Raw genomic sequence first — 23,553 nt, 5'->3', positions numbered from 1 at the left:
CAGAGGCTGCTTGAAGAACGTAGACAAATCATATATTATTATAATCGTGTATATATTTGGTTTCATCTGTCTATTGTTGATTTTTGGGCTTGGTGCTAGTAGACCGAGGCTATTGGCCCGATAGTAGAAAAGCAGCTAATGGGGCTTTGAAAGCGACTAGTGTAAACAGATGAGTTTTAATGGACCTGACAACTTCTGCTGTCACATTTACCGTAGATACCGCCTTTTCCAAGACTTAAAAAGCTTTTTTTTTAAATTGCTGATGTATTTTATGTCTTAGAATAAAATGTGAAGGTATCTTGAGCTTGTGTGAACCATTTAATCAAAGTCCCATTCAAAAACCCATTGCCTTCAGGATGATTGAGCAGGTTTTGGCCTATAAAAATACGTCATCCTGCAGCTCTAACCAGTGGAAAACGTTCAGGAAACCTGTTTGAAAAGTCATTATTTTTGCAGTTCATGGTTATAAAAGTAGTGCAGAAATGACACACTCCAGCTGGCGAGTGTTTACTTCTGCAAGTGTACCAAATCTCTACTAACTATAAATATAAATGGAGCACTTCTCTTTTTTCTCTTCCAATTCTCATGTTAGTGAAGTAACCACAGTTGTGTCTTCCTCTTCCTGTTTGTGTGTGGCTTCATTAGGAAGAGGATCTAAGCACAACCTATATTTGGAGCCTTGTGTGAACTTCTTCATTTGTCACCAGATGCTGGGAAGATGACATTGTTCTGGGCTAATCATTGTGTCCTTGCTTATCATAATCTACCTCATAAAACATTCCTGCTGGCCTGCATCTCTCATCTCTCTCTTGACTGACAGTGGAGTATCCCAGTGCTCATTCTGGCTTTAGATCTGGTGTCTGGTACTGAGCAACTAATTGGCAAATAAGATTGAATATTTGCACACCAATATTTTTCATAAACATAATCGATTATCATGGTTCAGTATTGTATATTGACAGTTGTTGAAAAAGTTATTACCGTATATTGACAGTAATCAAAGTGAGAGTTTGTGTACAGATGCAGATACTCTCAAAACAAGTTTATTATTGAAGACTATATGGTGATGCCAAATGCTTGTTCATGCTTTATTAGTTTGAATAATAGTTGAGCTCTCTAAGGATGCATACAGCAATCTAACGTGACAGTTTGTGGGTCCTATCATACACCCGGGACAATGCAGTGCCAGGCTCGACGCAGGTGTTTCATGCTAGTATCAGCCAAACGCATTTGTCATTTTCACGTCCAGCTCCACGTTGTTTAAATATCAAATGCACTCTCTCATCTGTTCAGCCATGGGCGTCTGGTCTGAACACGTGTGTTCAGGAGCACTGTTGGTGTGTTGCTGTTTCGAGGAACTGAAAACGACTGACCATTGACCAACACAAACCTGCTCTAAAGTCAACTAGGCAGTATTTTGTGTTATTTAAAACGTGTTAGTAACTTTCCTCTCACATGTAAATAGCGAATCCTATCGCCATGGTGTGAGCGTAACTGGCTTTTAAAGGGAATGGGAGATGAGACTCTGATTGGTTAATTGCACGTTACGCCCAAAACACACCCCTGACTCATTAAGAGACGAGGGACGACCCTTTTAGACCATGAGCCGGGAGTGCTGAACTGTTTTTCTGTCTTGTGCACCTGCGCCGTGAGCTTCAGACCATGTGCTCAGATTGTGATTGATTTGCCCAGTTAGTGAAAGTGATATTTTTATACGATTTTGTTGGAAATGTAAAAGGAACCAACATTGTGAATATCATGTTGATTTTACTGCATTTTTTTCATTATTTACTAACATCTCGCTCCAGCGCAAACCCTCTTTTGGCGTTAAAAAAACGACTGTCTGGATTTACCGAAGACACGCAGTGATAAACTAGCGCTGAAAGGCTTGGACAGGGTTATTTTTGCGGCTGATCTTATTGCATATGCATTTGTAGGAGTTTCCCTTTCAGACGCAACATTTATGTGAGTAGAGTATTTAAATTAATCACGCGAGATGATTTACTGAGGTTTGCACTCGTCAATTTACTGGTGTTTGTGGCATTATTTACAGCCCAAAAAAAGCAGGTCTTACTGGTAGACCGGCTCCGTCTGTGTTCGTCACAACTGTCCACTCTCATCTGTGCTTTTATGGGATTGCGCTTTCACACTAATTTGCTCTTTTTTTCAGTAAATCTTTCCCCAAGTTCCCTGAACACCAATGCCAATTTTAGGCAATTTTTTTGTCCACTTCTCGTCACAGTTCATGAGTATAAGAGCAGAAAGATAATAGATAATATTTGATAAAAGATGTTCAGAGCATTTACACCTCATTAGGGTGTTAAAGGGGTGTTTGCATGCGATTTCCCTTTTTTTAACTTTAGTTAGTGTGTAATGTCGCTGCTTGAGCATAAACAGTATCTGCAAAGTTACAGCACTGAAAGTTCAATGCAAACGGAGATATTGCCTACAAAAATGGCCGGTTTGGACTACAACGAGCTTCTTCCTGGGTTGGTGACATCATAAACCCTCGCTAGTCTCCGCAGATGTGACTTCTGCCCGTAATGGGAAGGGGCGTGGCCATAGACTGTGCTTGGCACTTCAGCCAATAAAAATACAGGAAACTACATTTGGCCATCTGACCAATCTAAGACCATTGCGTTTTTCAGAGGGATGGGCTTCAGAGAAGCAGGAAGCAGACGAGCCGTTCAAAGGACTGTGGAGACAGCGGTGGTGAAGAAAGGTCAAATATAAGAAAAATACGGCGTTTAAAGAAGGATTAAGATATGTTATACTGCGCCCCATAAACACAACCCAGAAAAAAAACACGGAACCACCCCTTTAATTCATTCAGTCCTTTCAAACTGTCCATTTATTACAGCTGTGGAGGTGAGGAAATAAGTCCTGAGAGCGGTTTCATGAGCTTTTTACTGGACTGTCTCCAGAGAGTCTGCTGTGACAATATCAGATATGTTTCACACGTTCACTCTGTGTGTATGTGTGTGTGTGTGTGTTTTCTTCTCACTGGTGTAAAGTGTGACATGACCTGAAAGTGGAGAAGAACCAATCAATAAACTAGTTTGAGCTTTTTTTGTGTTTATCAGTCAAATCATTAAGATTTTAGTTGAGCTCAGTGCTGGTTTCAATTATCAGCGCATGAAGCTGCTGTCGAGGGAAAATGGTGAATACGTTGTTGAGGGAAACATTAGCACTTCACGTGCAGATTTGAGCTTCTGATGCGTGTTTCCCCGCGGCTCGGTTAATGCGCTGGAGGAGGGGGTGCAAGCCCTTAAATTATAGATGTGTGTGTTCATGTAGTGTTTGTGTTTTCCCCAGAGTGCTTGCTAAGCATGTTTGTGTTGGGAAGGCCGGTACAGATGTATCCTGTTATCTCACTTGTAACTGTGCCCACTATTGAAACAGCTTTTCTTAAATTGTAGCACTGTATCAAGGTGTGTGTGTGTGTGTGTGTGTGTGTGTGTGTGTGTGTGTGTGTGTGTGTGTGTGTGTGTGTGTGTGTGTGTGTGTGTGTGTGTGTGTGTGTGTGTGTGTGTGTGTGTGTGTGTGTGTGTGTGTGTGTGTGTGTGTGTGTTCCTTTGGGTCTAATTAAGCTGGTCAAAGTCTCTCTGTACTGCATGACTAATCAATACTGCTGCAGGAAGACATACAGAGACTATAACACATACAGTAGTGCACACATACACACTCACGCATACACACTGCACTCACAGCATGTCCTAAACAACAAAACCTTATTCTTTCCACCTCGAAACCCTTCACAATTATAAAATGCATCTCTTGAACAAGCCTGGAGCTGCCAGTTCAGTTCCTCGAGCGCTTGACTAATTAGCCTTGTGAAAAAGACGTGCTGTTAATTGTATTGAATTTGCATTTGTAGTGTACTTCAAATGTACTTGCAGATAATACAAGCTAATTTAAAATAAATAAAAAAACACTCAAGGGGCTTAAAGAGAGCAATATCATGACTGGTTCTTAACACACTTAAGTACACTTTAAAAAAAATAATGTCAAATTAAAAAGTACATTTTTTAATCTTTTTTAATTTAAATCTTAATCTTTTGGGAAACACTTTATTTTAGTGTCATTTTATATGTTACATGTACTGTAGTTACTACAACTAACCATAATCTTATATGTACTTTAATAAGTAACTATAGTTACTTAATATTACTCAGCACTTAAATGTGTAATTACAGTGCAACCTTAAAATAAAGTGTAACCATATTTTGTTGTGTTTTAAACTACACTTATTTTCAGAGGCGGACAGTAGTGGAGTATTTTTACTTTCCAAGTAATTTTACTTTCCAAGTATATGTACTTTATCTGTGTTCTTTGGAAATCCAAAACATAATATTGTACTTTTTACTGCACTGCGTTACATTAAAAATGTAGTGCTGTATACTTTTACTCAAGTAAAAGTAATTAAACTTTTACTTGTAATTTTACTTGAGTACATGTAAGAAAGTACTTTATGTTTAATGTAATTAAGAAAAACAACCTTTTATTTATGAAATGTAGTGCAGTAAAAAGTTTGACATTTATATATTATGCTTTGGAACGCAGTGAAGTAACAGTTTTCCAAAGAAAAACACTGATAAAGTATATGCTTGAAAAATGTACTTGAGTATAAAAAGTAAAAATACTCCACTACTGTCTGCCTCTGCTTACTTCAATGTGTTGACTAACATATTTGATCTTACATGGTTATAAAAACATGATTATAATTTTTACTGTTGTGTTGAATCAAACAGTAGTCCTCGGGGATAAACCACTTTTTTTTGCAGTTGATGTACATGCTCCAGTTTGTGTAACATTATCAACACATTATTATCTGTTTGATAATGTAGTCAAGCCAAAGGATAATCATATTAATAACCGTTATGTGTCGTTGTAAAGAGCGATACCTTTGTGCAGTGTTTACTACAGTAAAGTTGAGCTTGTGGATCTCTCAGCTGTGTGAGTGAGTGGAGGCGGGGCTCATTTGCATATTCATGGTTTGCGGACTATTTGACACGGGTGGAAATTTACATTCAAGCTTTTTTAAATGTTCAAGTATTTTGGTGATCAAAGATGAGTTCTAAGGGATCAAATTATTGACTACAGAGGGACATTGTGTTATTCAATATTACATTTAATGTATGTTAAATGTTCTAAATTGCAACTTCATTACAATTGTGCAATTATATATTCAAATGCATGACATACAAGTTTCAATTACATTAAAGTATATTTTAATTCACCAAAAATCAGCAGTAACTTTAACCATATTTCAAAGACAATATAAGTAGGTCCAAAACGCACTTTGGGCCCTATCTTGCACCCAGCGCAATTGACTTTGTACACCGCCGCATGTGTCATTCCTATTTTGCACCCGCGCACAGCTCGCTTTTCCCTCCACAGAAGCACGTCGCTAAACTAGTGAATGAACTTGCGCTCCCTGGGCGGTTCAGCGCAAAAAATGAGGCGTGTTCCGGCGCAAACAATCCCTGGTGCTATTTTGCTGTTCCATTAAACAGTTGCGCCACTGACCAGAAAAAACCTGTCTAAAGTCAGTGGCGTGTTGCGCGTTGTTCATTATGCTATTTTAAGGGCGCATGCATGACCAAAATGTATAGCGTGCACAACGCGCACACTTTGCTCATGTAATCTACACAGATGCAACAGTTATTTTTGCAAATCTTAAATCGTTACACTAAAAAAATATTAACACATGAGATGACGGAAATCATTGTGGTGTGCCACGAAGATGTGAAAAAATAGGCATAAATCTAGCTTACAAATTATTCAGGCTAATTGTAGTAATTAAGGATCAGACCTGTTTGCCCAATAGTGACAAGACATATATGTACATAAGGACATCTGACAAATTGGTTTGTCCGTCAAGAACCAGGAAAAAAAATCGGCTGAAAAACTGAAAAAACTGTTTAACCGACGCTATTTTGGGTGGGGTTCTCCATCCCCATACAACACATCTTCTCTGTCTTTCACTGCTCTTACAAGAACATCAGTCTCCTCAGCTGTGAACCGCTCCTGGCGTGCGTCTGGTAAATCCGCCATAATAATAGCAACCCATAATGGAACTTGCGCACCTGCTTTTAAAGGGAATGTTGGATGACGCTCTGATTGGTTTATTCACGTTATGCCCAAACCACACCTATGAATAATGAAGCTACTTCAGAACAACCCAGTTTAGATTTGCGCCGGGCGGAAGAGCCATTTATCCCGCCGGGAAAATAGCAACAGTGCCGAGACCCGCCCACAAAGTTACTTGCACTCCGCGCTTTGACACTTGCGTTTCAGATCGTTAAAATAGGGCCATAAGAGTTCAGCTAATTGCATTTAATATACATTTTCATTGAATTGCTATATAAACAATCAATTTAAGGCCTGGTTTCACAGTCAAGGCATATATTAAGCCAGGATTAGGCCTTAGTTCAATTAGGACATTGAAGCAGCTTTCATAAGCATGCTTTAGAAACAACCAAACCAAAAAAAAACATTACTGGTGTGCATCTTGCAGCAGTTGCCCATTATCTCCCAGTATCCAAAGCTACGTGATTATGTTTTTATTTAGATTTTATATAGGCTAATGCTGTTGGTTAATTTTTAACTGCACTTTTGTCTTTCTCTCTTTGTCTTTTGTCATTCTACACCTAATTGAATTGGTATTGTCACATGATATTGTTAGATTGGCTGACGTCATCTGACCTTGCCGTGCCTTGACTTGAATTGGTGCCACTGATTTGGAACAACATTTCATTGTGATAAATGGAATTTTAATTAAAAAATAATAATAAAACATGCTACTAAAAAAATAATAATTGTTTTTGTTTTGCATGAAGGTCTGCTAACAGAATAATTAATTGCATTGTTAAGTTGAAATGGAACCCACAGCAGAATCGTTAAATTCCTCGTGAAGCCTGTAACTCAAGGACTGTCCTACGGGCCACAGAGTGCAGCTTAATGACTGGGCGAAAAACACAACCAGTCCTGCTCAATGCAGATTGGATGAGTTCTCCAATCAATTTCCAACTCCTAGTGTCATTTATAAGCTAAGCTATTCATTTTTGTGTCCATATTAATTTCCTATCACTGAGGACACAAGATAAGCTGCTTTATTAATAAATGACTGGATAAATAATAAATAAACTGGAAAAAGTCTTTAGCTAAATATGATATAATCATTAGTTATTTTATAGTCAAGAAGTAACATTTTGAGAATAAAATACTGGCTTGTCAAATGCTTCTTCTGGGTGTTGTTTTTCTTTAATATATCTACCAGACTCTCGTACATTTCATTTGTTTTAGAGAGTCTGGCCACTCTCCATTGACTAGCGTTAAAGGGTTAGTTCACCCAAAAATGAAATTTCTTTAATTAAAGGGGTACTTCAGCGCTGGAAAGATTAATCTGTATTTAAACTGATTAATCAATGTTGTATAAATGTGAAATTATTTTTGAATTTGGTGCCTTCTAGACTGAGAAAAGGCAGAAAATGTATTTTTGTCTCATGGGGATGAAAGACTACAATTCCCAGAATGCTTCACTGCCCTGTGAGGCCATTCCCAAAGCCACCGCTACTGGATTACAGTGACTGAGTTAGAGCAGACACTACAATTAAAAATGAACGTGTGTGTTCAATATAATGAGTGAGTCTCCGCGCGAGTATCACAGCACTGAGCACTAACTGCAGGAGTGAGAGAAATGAGCTGATGAGCTCGTGATGAGAGCTGAGGTCATCGCGACTATACTTAACTTCAGTTGTATACATTCACAACGCGAGTTCAGTCTGGCGCGTTTCAGTTCATGCCTTTGCAAGCTTAACTTTCATAGAAATTAATTAGAGAAGTTAGAAGACTTACATTGCTCACCATAGCTCCGTTTAAATGAGTGCCTGTAGCTGAGCTGAGCTGTGAGTGTGATCTCCATCCCTCATGCGCGGATTCAAAACATGCGAAAATGGCTCCCTCTGCTGGCTGTAGTCTTTAGCTTTTGGCCAAACATTCCTCCTGTGATGCAAATATCGTCAATTTGCATCATAGGAGGAATTTTTCCAGAAATAAAATGCATAAATCTCTTGTCTCAGGGGGATATGAGGGGGGAAAGCACAATCAATTTTAATATACTCCAGGGTTTCTACTGATACAAAGCCATATGCTAATCGCTGAAATAACCGTTTAATGTCTCACCCCAATGTCGTTCCACACCCGTAAGACCTCCGTTCATCCTCTGAACACAGTTTAAGATATTTTAGATTTAGTCCAAAGCCTGTCTGTCCTTTGAATGTAAGTGTATGCCCACTTGCTGTCCACGTCCAAAAGGGAATAAAAACATCATCAAAGTAGTCCATATGTGACATCAGATGGTAAGTTAGACTCTTTTAAAGCGTCGACAATACATTTTGATCCAAAAATAACAAAAAATACGACTTTTATTCAGCATTGTCTTCTCTTCCGTGTTTGTTTCCAAACCTCAAATAAAGATTCAAACGGTCGCGAATCAGCAGATTGATTCGTGATACATATCGCCAATGTCATATCGCCAATGTCACTTTGCAAGTTCGACAAGCGATACCAATCTTGAATCCCGACCGGAATTTACCTGGAAACTTTTACCCCGGAATTAGACCCGTAGTGACCTTCCAGGTCTGGAGCAGGCACCAGCTCGCCCAGAACAACACATCCAGCCATTTCTTAGGGTGCCCATTGTAAACCATTCTCAACACTGATCTGTAACGCAGAATATTGCGCACATACACAGCTACACAGTCTCTCCAAGGTTGGAGCTGATTAAGCTCCAGTTCTAAGCCAAAACATACTGATGTGCTTTCTCTCAGTGATAGGTACAAACAATAGTACAGGCAATATTCATCTTGACTCTTTAGTGTTTCAGTAAAAGGAAATCTAAAATGAATAAAATATAATAAATTAAATAAAAGACAAATCCATATTTCATATCTGGAAGCCGGACTAAGTGAGCAAAACACTGTTTCTACACTCCTGGCATGTTAGGGGGTGCTTCAAAAATCCAAACACACAATATTAGGATATATATACAGTGCCCTGCGGAAGTATTCGGCCCCCTTGAACTTTGCGACCTTTTGCCACATTTCAGGCTTCAAACATAAAGATATAAAGCTGTATTTTTTTGTGAAGAATCAACAAGTTGGACACAATCATGAAGTGGAATGAAATGTATTGGATATTTGGAACATTTTTTAACAAATCAAAAACTGAAAAATGCAACACAGTGCAGTTGAGCTCTGTTGACATTTGAATGACAATGCGTTGCTTCGCTGCTCTGATTGGTTGTTGGTCTGTCCAGTTGAGGTCTTTCCTGGTTGGGTTGAAACACGCCCCATAATCACAGCCCAATGGAGCAGCGTCAGACTCATATTCTGACTAGAATTGAACTGACGTCAGGCTATAATCTATCTGTCATTGTGTTAAACCCACCAATAGCGTGCCAGGTGGATAAGCCAGTCTGTGATTGGTTCTCGCAAAAGTGTAACAGACGCAGTAAAAAATGAATGTACAGGTTTCCAGACGGGTTTGAGTTGAAGGACGAAATCAAATCACCGGCAGATCAGGCTGGGTTTACCCAGTCTATGTTTCCTGGGTAATTCAGTCACAATTTGAAGAACAGTTTTAGTTTTTCATGAGACTTTGTGATTTCCTACAATAAGTGCTCCTCTGCCACCATCTACTGGTTATAGTGGTAATTTCATGTCTGAAAACATTTGACTATTTCTGCCGCAATACCATGATTTTGTGGCAGAAATAGTCAAATGTTTTTACATTATACCTCTCAGGGTTCTGGTAAGTTTATCATTACCAGGGCTCCAGACTGCGACCAAATGGTCACATTTTGTGACCTTTTTTCCTGCTGGTGTGGCTAAATTTTGTTAGAGGTCACACTGCTGCCCAACTCATAAGAGCTGGCCATTTCTGTTGAGAAACAAATGAGAAATATCAAACGGCAAACCAAACGAACACACTTTTTTCCAGCACTTTAAAGCTCGAAATATCATCCAATTTTAATGTTAGATGGTAGATGGCGGCAGAGGAGAACTTATTTCACATAACCATTTCCACTCCCCGTTTCCTAAAATAAGGACAAAAGTGGGAAGTCACAAAGTCTAAACACAAACTTTTTTTTAAAATTGTGACTGAATTACCCAGAAAACAAGTAAAGAGCTCCTTTTATAATCACTGAAGCTGTCGGTCAGGTCAGTGTGAGACTACAGATGAACAATAATGCATTTAATAAGTATAAGAGTTTAAATTGTCCCTATACATTTTTTTTTCTTCACATTATTGTGGTTAATAAAGTTATTTTTATCTACATATCAATTCAAGCTTAGTGCATCACTGGTAAATTTCCTATAAAAATGCATTATTAGCAACTGCTCTTATTAACAAAACACTGCAAAACAATAGACATTTCATGATTAAATTAACTTTATGATCAATTTACTCCAGTGCCACCAAATCAGGTGCTGGCGCCACCATCTGTAGAGCTGAGTGACGCTGATGCCACTGCTCTAATATGTTAGTCTGGAGCCCTGATTACTACATTAAATCAATGGCTAATGTTGCTGATTTGTGGATTGAAAACCATAGACCATAGAGCCAATATACACACTGATAAATGTGACATCTTACACCCCTGATGACCTCTGTGACCTCCGTCACCTTGTTTCTAACTCCTCCACCATTTGTGTTTCAGGTGAAACTGCTCAATAGGATTCGCTGGTCATGCTGTGCTTTGGAGGGACAAGAAGACACACTACATAAAAAAGGACGAGAGAGTCGAGAGTCGAGAGAGAGAGAGAGAGAGAGAGAGAGAGAGAGCAGAAGGTAGACAGCACCTGCGATCATGTCTCGCCATCACAGCCGAGCCACCAGCCTGGAGGAGAAGGGAGCCACGCCCATCCACAAAAGCTCCACCCCCTTACACAAAAGCTCCACCCCCACTCACAAGAGTGCATCCTCGTCCTCTTCGTCTCAGAGAGACAGCCGCCAGGTGAGACGGACTTCGCTTTGAAACAGAAAGATTCATCTGGGCACTTTGATTCACCATCAGACAGACATCATTGATTAATATGTTATGTTTCACATACCATTTAAAAAGATGTGATGTTTGTATTCTGTAAAAAATGCTTTTCTTACTTAGTTTTTTTGTCTTGTTTCTAGTCAAAATATCTAAATATTCCTCAAATAAGCTAAATAATCTGCCAATGGGATAGAAAAATAATGTTTTCTGTTTGAAATAAGATTATTTTGCTTACCCCATTGGCAGATTATTTTGCTTATTTTAAGCTAAAACTCTCTTCATTTTGAGTTTTCCCCAAAACAAGACAATTACTTTTGCTTGTCAGGTAAATACTTATTGTTTTGGGAGTTTTTAGATGTTTGGACTAGAAAAAAGACAAAAATACTAAGTAACAAAAGCATTTCACTGTGCCGTATGCAGTAGCTTAGTACTCCGTTCTGAACACAGCCACAGTTTCAGGACCATGTGACAGTGCAGAGGCCGAGAGATGGTCACATTCCTCTCAGCTGACTCGGCTGATCCAAGCAAGGCTGTTGACTATGACCATAGAGTATGTTAAAGCCAGTTACAGGCAAGAACTGCCCACTCAGACAGGAAGGTGCAGCAGACACCCACAGTTGTTTAGGGGCTGCTAAATCAATGAGATTACTGTAATAGTTTGACCTTCAACAAAGCAGAAGCTCATTCAAGTAATGACGCAGCACTCTTCACAAACTGTGAAAGAAATTCATATACATTTGGTATAGACTTTGTGGTCATCATTTTCATTTATTTTAAATTACTCCCTTATTATCCCATATGTATGCTGACAGAATAAAATAAACGAATAGTTTTAAATTGATAGATTAAATTGACTGATCAATACAGATGAATACTGATTATTACACTTCAGGAAGAAGGCAAATAAACCTCACCTTTCTGTCTGTTAGCTGTTGCTCTGGTGACAGAAGGAGCACAATATTAGTTATCATTAATATTAAGTAATTAGCCTTGTTTCTAAGGCAGCCATATCCATTCTAATGCTCACATTTACCCATACAAAAATACTTTAAGTTCATTTGAATAAAGTCGGAATGAAACGGAAGGTGCGATTCTCATCCCTATTGTGACTGGTGTTGTCAAAAGTACCAACTTCGGTACCTAGTCTGCAGGGGTGCATTAAGATAACCAAAGGCCCCTGGGCTAGCATAACGATAGGCCCCCCTACCCAGATAAAATGTTTTAGCTTCCTGCCAATTATTTACGTGGAAATGTATCTTGTCGATAACATTTAACATTTACAGCACTGTATGTACGCTGCATTTGCAGGGCAAATCGCAAACTAAGAATATTCTCCGCTTTTCAGATACAAAAAAACAGCCTTAATAATCTGCCAATGGGGCTTAATAATCTGCTTAATAATATAGCCTTAATGGAGATAGTGATTCTTGAGTAAAGCAAACACCGTACTTACTAAAACATCCGTCCTTTATTGAGCCTTGCAAACAAGCAGAGACGCTCCAAACTGTGGGCGGCATTTACAAAACGAAACAAAAGTTATGAGATGGCGGTGATCTTATTTGTAGCATTTATTATTATATTTCCGGAATTTGATAATTTTCCACACTACACTGCATTATTATAGGCATTGCATGGAGGGAACGTGAAAAGAAAAGGCCTTCAAAACTTCTCTGGCCAAAATGCAAGTTTACAGCTCCATTATTTAGCCTAAATATCTTTAGGTACCAGTTTATTTTTGTAATGCTTGTGAGCTATTTTAGTATTAATATGTCTTTAATTGAAGTAGACTTATGATTAACTTATTTATTGCCAATGATTTATGTATTACATAAAGAAACTTGCTGCTTTTGGTATTTGAGTCAATGATTTGTAATATGATTTATTCGGGTAATGATTTATAATAGTTTCGAGAAATCTGATTGTGACAGCTACATTTTGTTCATTTATTTATTTTATTTATATTTATTCATCTGGAAGGGACCATGTACAATATCAAATGTAAATGTTTCCACTTGTAATTATACATTTATGTACCAAGTAATATTAAGTAAGTGGTTTGTAATATGATAATAGTTATAATAGTTTCGAGAAATCTGATTGTGACAGCTGTTTTTATTTATATTTCTTCATCTGGAAGGGACAATGTAAATGTTTCCACTTGTAATTATACATTTCTGTACCGAGTAATATTAAATAACTACATGTACTTACTATAGGGTTAGGGTTGGGGCTTGCTTTAATTTATAGTGATTATTTTAGTAACTACATGTACCAATGACACTGTAAAATAAAGTGTTACCAAAGCAGCTTATTGAAATTATCTAGTGTAAGAAGTATCCAATGCAACTTCTTCTGAAAGTGACGCGCATGTACTCATGGCATTAAACGGACAAGCACCTCACATCTCAGTATCTTCTAAAGGTTTTATAGGAATACTCTCTCAATGCTCTCTCTCAACTCCTGATTTGTGTTTCTAGTTGATGCTTTCACTCAGTTGAGCCTCACCGGTCTGATGTCTGTTTAATGATGTTTCTAATGAGTTTGGCATTTTGATCAGTCAGTGAAATTAGCAGTAAACCCTTTCGATCTGAAAGCTTTTTTTAGATGTGTTTTCACAAAGTAATATTGGCTGCTCAATCAGTTCTGCGTATATTAATTTAATCTTTGGTTCATTCATTCATAATAACCATCTCACTGTTCCTATCTCATGTTTATTATTCGAGTTAATGAATTATATAGAGCTGTTTGTGTGCAGTTCCATTGCTGTGGTTTTCTTATATTTCATGTTTTCCCCTTTTTAGGAGACGGATAGCTGGGAAATCATTGAGGGGCTGAGGATTGGGCAGACTCATGTGCAAAGGCCAGAGAAGCATGAGGGTTTTATGCTGAAGAGGAGGAAATGGCCCTTGAAGGGCTGGCACAAGGTTGAAATCAAAAACCGCCAATTGTTTTTCACTCACCGGGCTGGTCTGATTAGTTGGTTTTAGAGGGGTTTGACCAGCTAAACCGGCTTAAGACCAGCAATCTGCTCATTCTTGGTGTTAATTAATGATATAAAGCTGTTTGTGTGCACATTAATAGTATTTACACTTCCATTGGTGTGTGTTTTCTTATATTTCACCTTTTATTCATTTCATTATGTATTTAGAGTAAATGAAGTAATACTGTGTTGTTTTTCTGTGTCTTCTCTCGTCTTCCACACAGCGATTCTTCGTTCTAGATAACGGGATCCTGAAATACTCCAAATCTCCTGTAGATGTGAGTTTCTTTTGGGTTTTGAATGGTACATAGAGTGCTTCTTGTGAGCTGTGTTGTTCTGTGAATAATAAAGATGAGTTGTGTAGGCTGGTCAGAGACGGTGTGCTGTGATTGGCTGTCTGCTCTCGCTGTAGCGTGACTCAGATGAGCTCAGACTCAGCAGTAGAAACATCTCTAAGCACTGATGCAACAAGGACTGTGTGTGTGTGTGTGTGTGTGTGTGTGTGTGTGTGTGTGTGTGTGTGTGTGTGTGTGTGTGTGTGTGTGTGTGTGTGTGTGTGTGTGTGTGTGTGTGTGTGTGTGTGTGTGAGAGAGCCTGTTTATGTGGTTTATGAGGACACAAATTTGTATAACTACATGGGTATTACACTGATATTACACTATAAATGAGAGAGAGAGAGACCCATAGTCCTTTTGTAGAGGTTTATTCTCTTCCTCTTAGATACCCAACATCTTTTATTTTATTAAAGGAGTACTTCAGCACTGGGAAGATGAATCTGTATTTAAACTGGGTCATTAATGTAGTAGAAATGTGAAATTATTTTTGAATTTGGTGCCTTCTAGACTGAGAAAAGACAAAAAATGTATTTTTGTCTCATGGGGATAAAAGACTACAATTCCCAGAATGCTTCGCTGCCCTATCAATCAACTTTATTTATATAGCGCTTTTACAATCACGATTGTGTCAAAGCAGCTTCACAGTGTCAAACAGGATAATATTGCGACAAAATTAGATTTGGCTGTACAGTCGTACTGGAGAAAACAGTGATGTTATCAGCTTAGTTTAATTTATCATATAGCAACAATGTTGGCAGATCAGTATTTAAGTTTATAGAATTAAATAAGACTTAATTCATACATTTTATTTGTATAATAAGTTGAATAACTTTAATCATATTTTTAGTGTCCCCAACTGAGCAAGCCAAGCCAAAGGCGACAGTGGCAAGGAACCAAAACTCTATCAGGGCATGATGGAGAAAAATAAACCTTGGGAGAAACCAGACTCAGTCGGGGTGCCAGTTCTCCTCTGGCCTTCTCTTGGGAATGGCCTATCAGGCCATTCCCAAAGCCACCGCTACTTGATTACAGTGACTGAGTTAGAGAAGACACTACAATTAAAAACTGAACGTGTCTGTTCAATATAATGAGTGAGTCACCGCGCGAGTATCACAGCACTGAGCACTAACTGCAGGAGTAAAAAAAGTGAGCTGATGAGGTCTCGTGATGAGAGCTGAGGTAATCGCGACTACACTCGCGGCATACATTCACAACGCCAGTTCAGTCTGGCACGCGTTTCAGTTCATGCCTTTGCAAGCTTAACTTTCATAGAAATTAATTTGAGAAGTTAGAAGACTTACATTGCTCACCATAGCTCCGTTTAAATGAGTGCCTGTAGCTGAGCTGAGCTGTGAGTGTGATCTCCATCCCTCATGCGCGGATTCAAAACATGCGGAAATGGCTCCCTCTGCTGGCTGTAGTCTTTAGCTTTTGGCCAAACATTCCTCCTGTGATGCAAATATCGTCAATTTGCATCATAGGAGGAATTTTTCCAGAAATAAAATGCATAAATCTCTTGTCTCAGGGGGATATGAGGGGAGAAAGCACAATCATTTGAATATACTCCAGGGTTTCTACTGATACAAAGCCATATGCTAATCGCTGAAGTAACCCTTTAACCATAAAATGGAAATTACAGAAAACAATGTAGAGAAAGGAACTGTCACTCTGAAAAGAAATATCTGGGACATATTGCACCACAAAATCAAAATAAACAAATAAGATATTATTTTGCAAACAAAAAAAACTATTGAAAAAAAAGAAGCAGATAGGTATTATGTACACTGATCAGGCATAACATTATGACAGGTGAAGTGAATAACACTGATCTCTTCATAACGGCTCCTGTTAGTGGGTGGATATATTAGGCAGCAAGTGAACATTTTGTTCTCAAAGTTTATGTGTTAGAAGCAGGACAAATGGGCAATCGTAAGTATTTGAGCGAGTTTGACAAGGGCCAGATTGTGACGGCTAGACGACTGGGTCAGAGCATCTCCAAAACTGCAGCTCTTGTGGGCTGTTCCCGGTCTGCAGTGGTCAGTCTCTATCAAAAGTGCAAATATACGCAGTTTGTTGTGTATGGGGCGCCAGAGCCGCTGACCAGTCAGGGTGCCCATGCTGACCCCTGACCCCGCCGAAAGCACCAACAGTGGCACGTGAGCATCAGAACTGGACCACGGAGCAATGGCAGAAGGCGGCCTGGTCTGAGGAATCGTTTTCTTCTACATCACGTGGATGGCCGTGTGTGTGTGTGTGGCTTACCTGGGGAACGCATGGCCCCAGGATGCACTATGGGAAGAAGGCGAGCCGGCGGAGGCAGTGTGATGCTTTGGCCAATGTTCTGCTGGGAAACCTTGGGTCGTCCATCCATGTGGATGTTACTTTGACACGCTCCACCTACCTAAGGATAGTTGCAGACCATGTTCAGCCTTTCATGGAAACGGTATTCTGGTGGCTGTGGCTCTTCCAGCAGATAATGCTCCTGACACAAAGCACAACTGCTTCAGGAATGGTTTGAGGAGCACAACAACGAGTTTGAGGCGTTGACTCGGCCTCCAAATATCCCAGATCACAATCCAGTCGAGCATCTTGGGTGTGTGCTGAACAAACAAGTCTGATTCATGGAGGCCCTACCTTGCAACTTACAGGACTTAAAGGATCTGCTGCTAACATCTTGTAGTCAGAGACCACAGCACACCTTCAGGGGTCTAATGGAGTACATGCCTGGACGGGTCAGGGCTGTTTTGGCACCAAAAGGGGGACCAACACAATATTATGTCTTAATGTTATGTCTGTTTGGTGTATTATTATATACAGGGCTTGACAATTACTTTTTTGTTCACCAGCTAGCTGTGGCTAGTGCTTTTCCGAAAGTTACTAGCCACTCAGCATTTTACCTGGCCACAATTTTGTCATTGATACCATGGGGAAAAGTGGGGAAATATTATTTCATAATTTGGCAGCAGGTTTATTAAGCTGATATCACTTTAAGACCTAACGCACGGATCCATTACACTGTTACACATGCATTTTCTTTCTCAACTGTTTACGTTCACTTACATGAGAACTGACTGTGTTCATGTGAATACTCGCCAAGACCGGCATTTTGACATGATTTTGTGTGTATTTGACTGTTGCGTAATAAGCAGTGAACAATAACTAACTTTGGTGCTAAGAGGTGGCTTTATGTGTCACACTTTGGGTGTTTTAGCCCAAAATCAGCGGGAATGAGTAAAGTTATGCACAATACGCACAATTCCACCACGAAGTTCAAGCCCTGTAACATCAACAATATATTTATCCAGAGCGAATGAAACGAGTGAGTGAGAGGAGGCAGGTGTGTGTGTCAGTCGCTGTCAGAGAGAGAGAGAGAGAGAGAGAGAGAGACGCTGGTATTGTGTTTATTCTGAGGAAAATGTTGTTGAAGCATTTAATATATTTTAGTGTTGATTATATATCAAAAAAATCTATATTTTTGTCAACACTACATTGCATTTTATTATTTCAGATGCCTTTTTAAAAGGCTGCAATTGAAAATATTTAATGTATACATGATATATTAAAATTAACACGCCAAAGTGGCTAGTACACACCACTGCTGAAATCACACGCAGGGTTGACAGGTGTTAATGATAGGCCCTGATTTTATATATATATATATATATATATATATATATATATATATATATATATATATAGAAAAATGAACAAGTGAACATCTGAACGGAACATGAGGGGTTAATGTTCTTGTGTGTTTGTGTCAGATTCAGAAAGGAAAGCTTCATGGCAGTATAGATGTGGGTCTGTCTGTGATGTCCATCAAGAAAAGAGCTCGCCGCATCGATCTGGACACAGAAGAGCACATATACCATCTGAAGGTGTGTATGTGTGTGTGTGATTCGCTTGATCTATGTATTTATTAAAATATTGTGGAGAGGACCAGTGTTTCTTCAGCTTCAGGTACTTTTATGTCTCAGGGGTTTATTTTCATTTCTTTTGAAACTCTTTCTTCTTTTTGTTATATAAAGGTGACATTAAATCTGTTTTTATGCCTTATTTTTGGTTCTGTGAGCTGGCTGTCTCCTGACTCTGGCTCTTTCTCCTTCAAGGTGAAGTCTCCAGATGTTTTTGACATCTGGGTGTGCAAGCTGCGTCACCATCGTTTGTTCCGTCAGAACGAGATCGTTCGCTCTCCTCGAGACGCTACGCTGCGGACGTTCCCGCCGTCTGCCGGTGCAGAGTCACCCCAAAACACCCCTTCCAGCACACAACAAAACAAGGTCACTGCCGCCCACTCTTGTCTGAAGTTTGTGTAGTATATATCATGTTTTCATACATATTCCTGATCTTATGGCACGCAATTTATTTGCATTCAGGTCTGGCCTCATTTTGGCATATAATAGCCATTTTTTACTCTCCAGTCCCACTGGAAGCATTAGGCCTCGCTAATGCGGAGTCATGTTGACTTTAAAAGCAAAGTTAAGCTTCTTTCAGACAGCTTCTGCGCCTGCATGTAAACGTGTGTATGTATGTGCCCTTCAGCAGGGTAAACCCAGCAGTCTGTCCTGGCACCTGCCACCCTCCTGTAGTAATGGACAGAGTAAAGTGGCGGCCTGGTTAAAAGAGTCAGAGGAGATGGACAAATGTGCAGAAGGTAACACAGTTCATTCATATGACTGAATTCATTATATGGGTCATCTCACTAGAAGGGTCACATTTTACAGCAAAATAAAAACCATGATAATAATAATTTTGTATTGCTTATAATTATATTTAGAGCTGCAAGATTAATCGTTAAAAGATCGCAGTCTCGATTTCAGCCACACAATTTCATTATTTCTGTTACAATAATTAAAATGATCCCTGAAGTACTGGGATAAACATTTATAGTTTGATATATACACTGATGTTTATGAAAACTTTTAAAAGTAACTTAATGCTTCAAATAAAGATTGTATCGATTATAACGTTACAGCAGTAGGTGGTGACAATCATTCATCAAGAGATTCATTCAAAAATGCTGATTCATCCAATAATGAAACAAGTGAAATCTTTATGAGTTAGTCATTGAATCATTCAGTCAAGAGATTTGTTCGTAAATGCTGATTCATCCAGGAATGAAACAAGTGAGCCTTTATGAGTGAGTCATTGAATCATTAATTCAAGAGATTCATACAAATTCATACAAAAATGCTGATTCATTCAGTAATGAAACAAGTGAACTATTTATGAGTGAGTCATTAAATCATTAATTCGAGAGGTTTGTTCGTAAATGCTGATTCATCCAGTAATGAAACAAGTGAAGACTTTCAATTAGTCATTGAATTATTCACTCAAGAGATTTGTTCGTAAACACTGATTCATCCAGTGATGAAACAAGTGAGCCTTTATGAGTAAGTCATTGAATCATTAATTCAAGAGATTCATACAAATTCATACAAAAATGCTGATTCATTCAGTAATGAAACAAGTGAACTATTTATGAGTGAGTCATTGAATCATTAATTCGAGAGATTCGTTCAAAAACACTTGATTCATCCAATAATGAAACAAGTGAAGACTTTGAGTGAGTCATTGAATCATTCACTCAAGAGAGTCATTCAAAAACGCTGATTCATCCAGTAATGAAGCAAGTAAAGTCTTTATGAGTGAGTCATTGAATCATTCACTCAAGAGATTCAAACTCTTGATTCATTCAGTAATAGTTTATTTATGAGTCATTGAATCAATTTTATTTTCTTTATTTTTTCAGATTAATCGAACATTTTAAATAGACTGCAGCATTTTATTACTCATTATTTTGTTTAGTTGGCTGTTCAGAATTGTGGGAAGATCGTGATCGTTAGAAACAACAAAATCGTGATTCTTAATTTACCCAGAATCGTGCATCTCTAATATTATTATATTATTTTTGACCATTTCCTTTTTTACCTCTAATGCATAAAAGTCATTTATCAATTACATCATTATACTATTTGTACTTTATGCTGATTTTAATAAAAAAAATCATTGTCACAAAATAATTAAAACATTCAGATGCATTAAGGTAATGAAGTATAATGAAGTTATTCTTAATCAAAATAATGTCAGTGTAAGACACCTTCACGAAAATAAGTGCATTTTCTGTAAAACATTTTTTTTTTTTTTTTTTTTGAGAGGGAAATTCTGCACTCTAAAAAAAAATGGTTCAGTGGTTTAGTTAATTAACATTATTAACTTTAAATCTCTGAATATCATTTACTTGATGGTTTGAGTTGAACATACCAAAATAACTGAGTAAACCACAGTAACATTTTTAGTGTGTGTGCAAGATTGCTCCTAAAAACTGACCCTTGTCTTAAAAGCTACATTTGAGTCTCAACAGTGTGTGTGTTTGTGTGTGTGTTTCAGAGCTCGCCTACTGCCAGTCTAGTCTTTTAGAATTGAGTCAACTGCTGCAAAGTCTGGAGATCTTACAGAGGACACAGTCCGCTCCTAATTTCACTGACATGCAGGTATATCCACACACTCAGACAGCTCTTTAGCCCAGTCCTAGCTTCATCATGGTGTCTAGTATAGTTGGACAGATTGTGTTGCAGTGTTACAGACAGATTGTATTTCTCTTTTGCAAGCCTAATGCACAGGTTTGATATCCTGACATGTCTCTGTTGTTTTGTCCTGTCTGTTTGAATTCACTTAACATTATATTCCAACTCTGTTTATATCAATACCCTGTCGGACAGTTTAGGGCTGTGTTGGCCAAACAGTGCAGTGGGTTGTAGAAGAAAAAAAGAAAGACGTGCTTTTCTGAATGTCTTGCAAACCCTTAATATGATATTTAACATGCAGCAGTAAGAGATTTCTCAGACTGAGCATAGACTTTCTCATAACAATGATAAACGTTCAGAATTATGAGGAGGATCTATAGAAGCTTTGATGTCTGGTCTATGCCTGATATCTGATGAAATATGGAAATTTGTTGATGCTGCTCTGTTTATCATAACATATATAGTAATTTTAATACCTAAACCTCAAACTAAATTCAACTCCTCAAACACATTATGATTCCTCAGTATTTTCCTTGTCATTGCCATTGCTTCTGCATATGAAGACCCAGCCTGCTCGTCACTCATTTACAGCATCTCATCTTCTTTTGTCACTGCTGATGGATTCATTTCTTCAGTTTTCTGCTATTAACCCTCTCACCCCTTTGCTGTGTGTGTGTGTGTGTGTGTGTGTGTCCGTGTAATTCAGAGTAACTGTGTAGATTTGACAAAGAAAGAAAAGCGTGTCAGCAGAAGATGGAGGACTAAAAGTGTCAGCAAAGATGCAAAATTGCAACAGCAGGTACATCTTCAGCACACACACAATCAACACTGAGGGTAAAATACTATCATTTATTATTTACTGCACTGTCTGCATCATTTTAGCATTCGATTCGCTGGAATTATGCAAATCAGGTAACATGCAATCACAGCCAAAGAAACCTGTGCTAAATGCTGTTTGCATGAAATTACTAATCTTTAGGGCTGCCCCTGACTTAAGGTTTTTGTAGACGACTAGTAGTCGTTCATTCAAGCCATTAGTCGACTAATCGCACATTTATGGTATGGTATTTTCTATATATTAAACGAGTGCTCATTATGGTTTAGTGTTCTCCTAATAGGAGGAGTAGGAGTATATTTAGCATAATCCACATTCAAGCACACACAAGCTTGCCGCAAAGCACCGGCAAAAGTAAAGATTATGAATGTATCTGCAAAAATAGTAAGGAGACATTGTAATTGTTTGTTAATAAACTAGTGTTTTCTGAGTCAGTAGCTGGGTTTCCATCCCAACACTCCAAGTGAAAAACGCAAACAAGAAAAAACAAACAAATGCGAAATAGATGTGCTTGCATCAAGTAGTTTGAGTGGATGACGGTGGTACTGAGAGCCCTAGTAACCAACAGTAATTTAAACTCCCTCAGCTTAACGTGAAACACGCTTAACTTGGCTTAAGAAAGTCGTATTAAAAGACCAAACTCGGTAATCACCAAACTAATAAAGCATATGTACAGAAAGTGCAGAATATGAGCATAACACGTTTAATTATCCCTTAAGCGTTTCCTTCCATAGAGATCCAAGAAAGCATTTATAATGAGGCTTAATGGACCAACAGTTATAAAAATAAAAATAAAACATCAGTTTCCATCTCCTATTACTCATATTAACTCTTTTTCGCACAAGTCAAAAAGAAACTCAAAAAAAAACTTTTTTTGTGAATTAAGGGATTTTTTGCAAAGATTTCCATCACTCGTTTCTGATGCATTACTTGAAAGTACGCATAAAAACAGGGTTTTGTTTATTTTTCTTTATTAAGCACAACTGGCCATTGAACAAACTGCTGTACAATATCGAAAAAACACATAAAGACAGTCACAACCATCAAAACACTATACACAATAAAACCACACTTAAAACAACAGTGCCATAAACAATGGAAATGTAGCTAGTGTCGAGTGCAAAGATGAAGTTGACAAGGTTAACTCGCCATTTGCGCAGCATAGTGGACACGCCTTTAGAGAGATGCAGCTTTCAGGATTATAAATTGTTTGCTGTTGTCAAGAAAAAATCCAAGTCATCGTGTCGGTCGGCGCCTCCATGTCATGCAGTACATGCATTACACTTTAGCTTCCACTAGTGTTACAGTCAACACCACCTAATAAGAGACCAAGACCAATGTGTGTTGAGACCAAGACCAAGACAGAGTCAAGACAAAGACCAGAACTCCTTAGATTCACACAGATCCACATTATGGCCTGAGCAATGACTTTGAAAACAGCTCTCTTACTCTTGTGATATTACTTCATTATATCACATCATAATATAAAAATCCAGATCTCATACAAGTACTTTTTTTTCCCAACAATATCTTGAATTTTGTGAGCATTTGTATACAATTTAATGGCACTTTTGACACAATCCCTCCTTCATTTCTAAAACCGACACAATAAATAAATAAAATTAGAAAGAAGTTATTGATTGCATCTGAAGCCGTAAGTTTTACATCCGAGCACATTCATGTTAATAAATAAATCAGACAATGCTCTGGCAATTTAGTAATATCCCAGCAGTTGGGGTCTTGACCGGTCTTGAAACAAAATCCTGAGTCCTCGAAGTCTGAGACCGAGTACAAATGTGGTCGAGACCAAGACCTTCAAGACC

At 38.3% G+C, this 23,553-nt stretch overlaps 1 protein-coding gene across 11 annotated transcripts in view; it reads left to right on the top strand.

Moving 5' to 3' along the window:
- The window catches only part of osbpl6 (oxysterol binding protein-like 6), a 90,468-nt gene that overhangs the window by 27,174 nt on the left and 39,741 nt on the right, over positions 1-23,553 (top strand). For 3 of the 11 annotated variants that reach the window (XM_067443138.1, XM_067443131.1, XM_067443132.1), the window contains 9 exons: positions 10,727-11,023; positions 13,855-13,977; positions 14,258-14,311; positions 18,133-18,246; positions 18,478-18,648; positions 18,911-19,022; positions 20,759-20,862; positions 21,602-21,694; positions 21,778-21,807. In XM_067443138.1, coding sequence (XP_067299239.1) covers positions 10,877-11,023; positions 13,855-13,977; positions 14,258-14,311; positions 18,133-18,246; positions 18,478-18,648; positions 18,911-19,022; positions 20,759-20,862; positions 21,602-21,694; positions 21,778-21,807 — 948 coding nt within the window. In that variant the 5' untranslated portion in view covers positions 10,727-10,876. The remainder of the gene's footprint in view (positions 1-10,726; positions 11,024-13,854; positions 13,978-14,257; positions 14,312-18,132; positions 18,247-18,477; positions 18,649-18,910; positions 19,023-20,758; positions 20,863-21,601; positions 21,695-21,777; positions 21,808-23,553) is intronic. The other 8 variants (XM_067443142.1, XM_067443137.1, XM_067443136.1 and 5 more) reach the window with 5 other exon arrangements.

Source organism: Pseudorasbora parva, chromosome 5, assembly GCF_024679245.1.
Source record: "Pseudorasbora parva isolate DD20220531a chromosome 5, ASM2467924v1, whole genome shotgun sequence".
Taxonomy (NCBI): Eukaryota; Metazoa; Chordata; class Actinopteri; order Cypriniformes; family Gobionidae; genus Pseudorasbora; species Pseudorasbora parva.
This window is presented reverse-complemented; position numbering and strand designations above follow the sequence as displayed.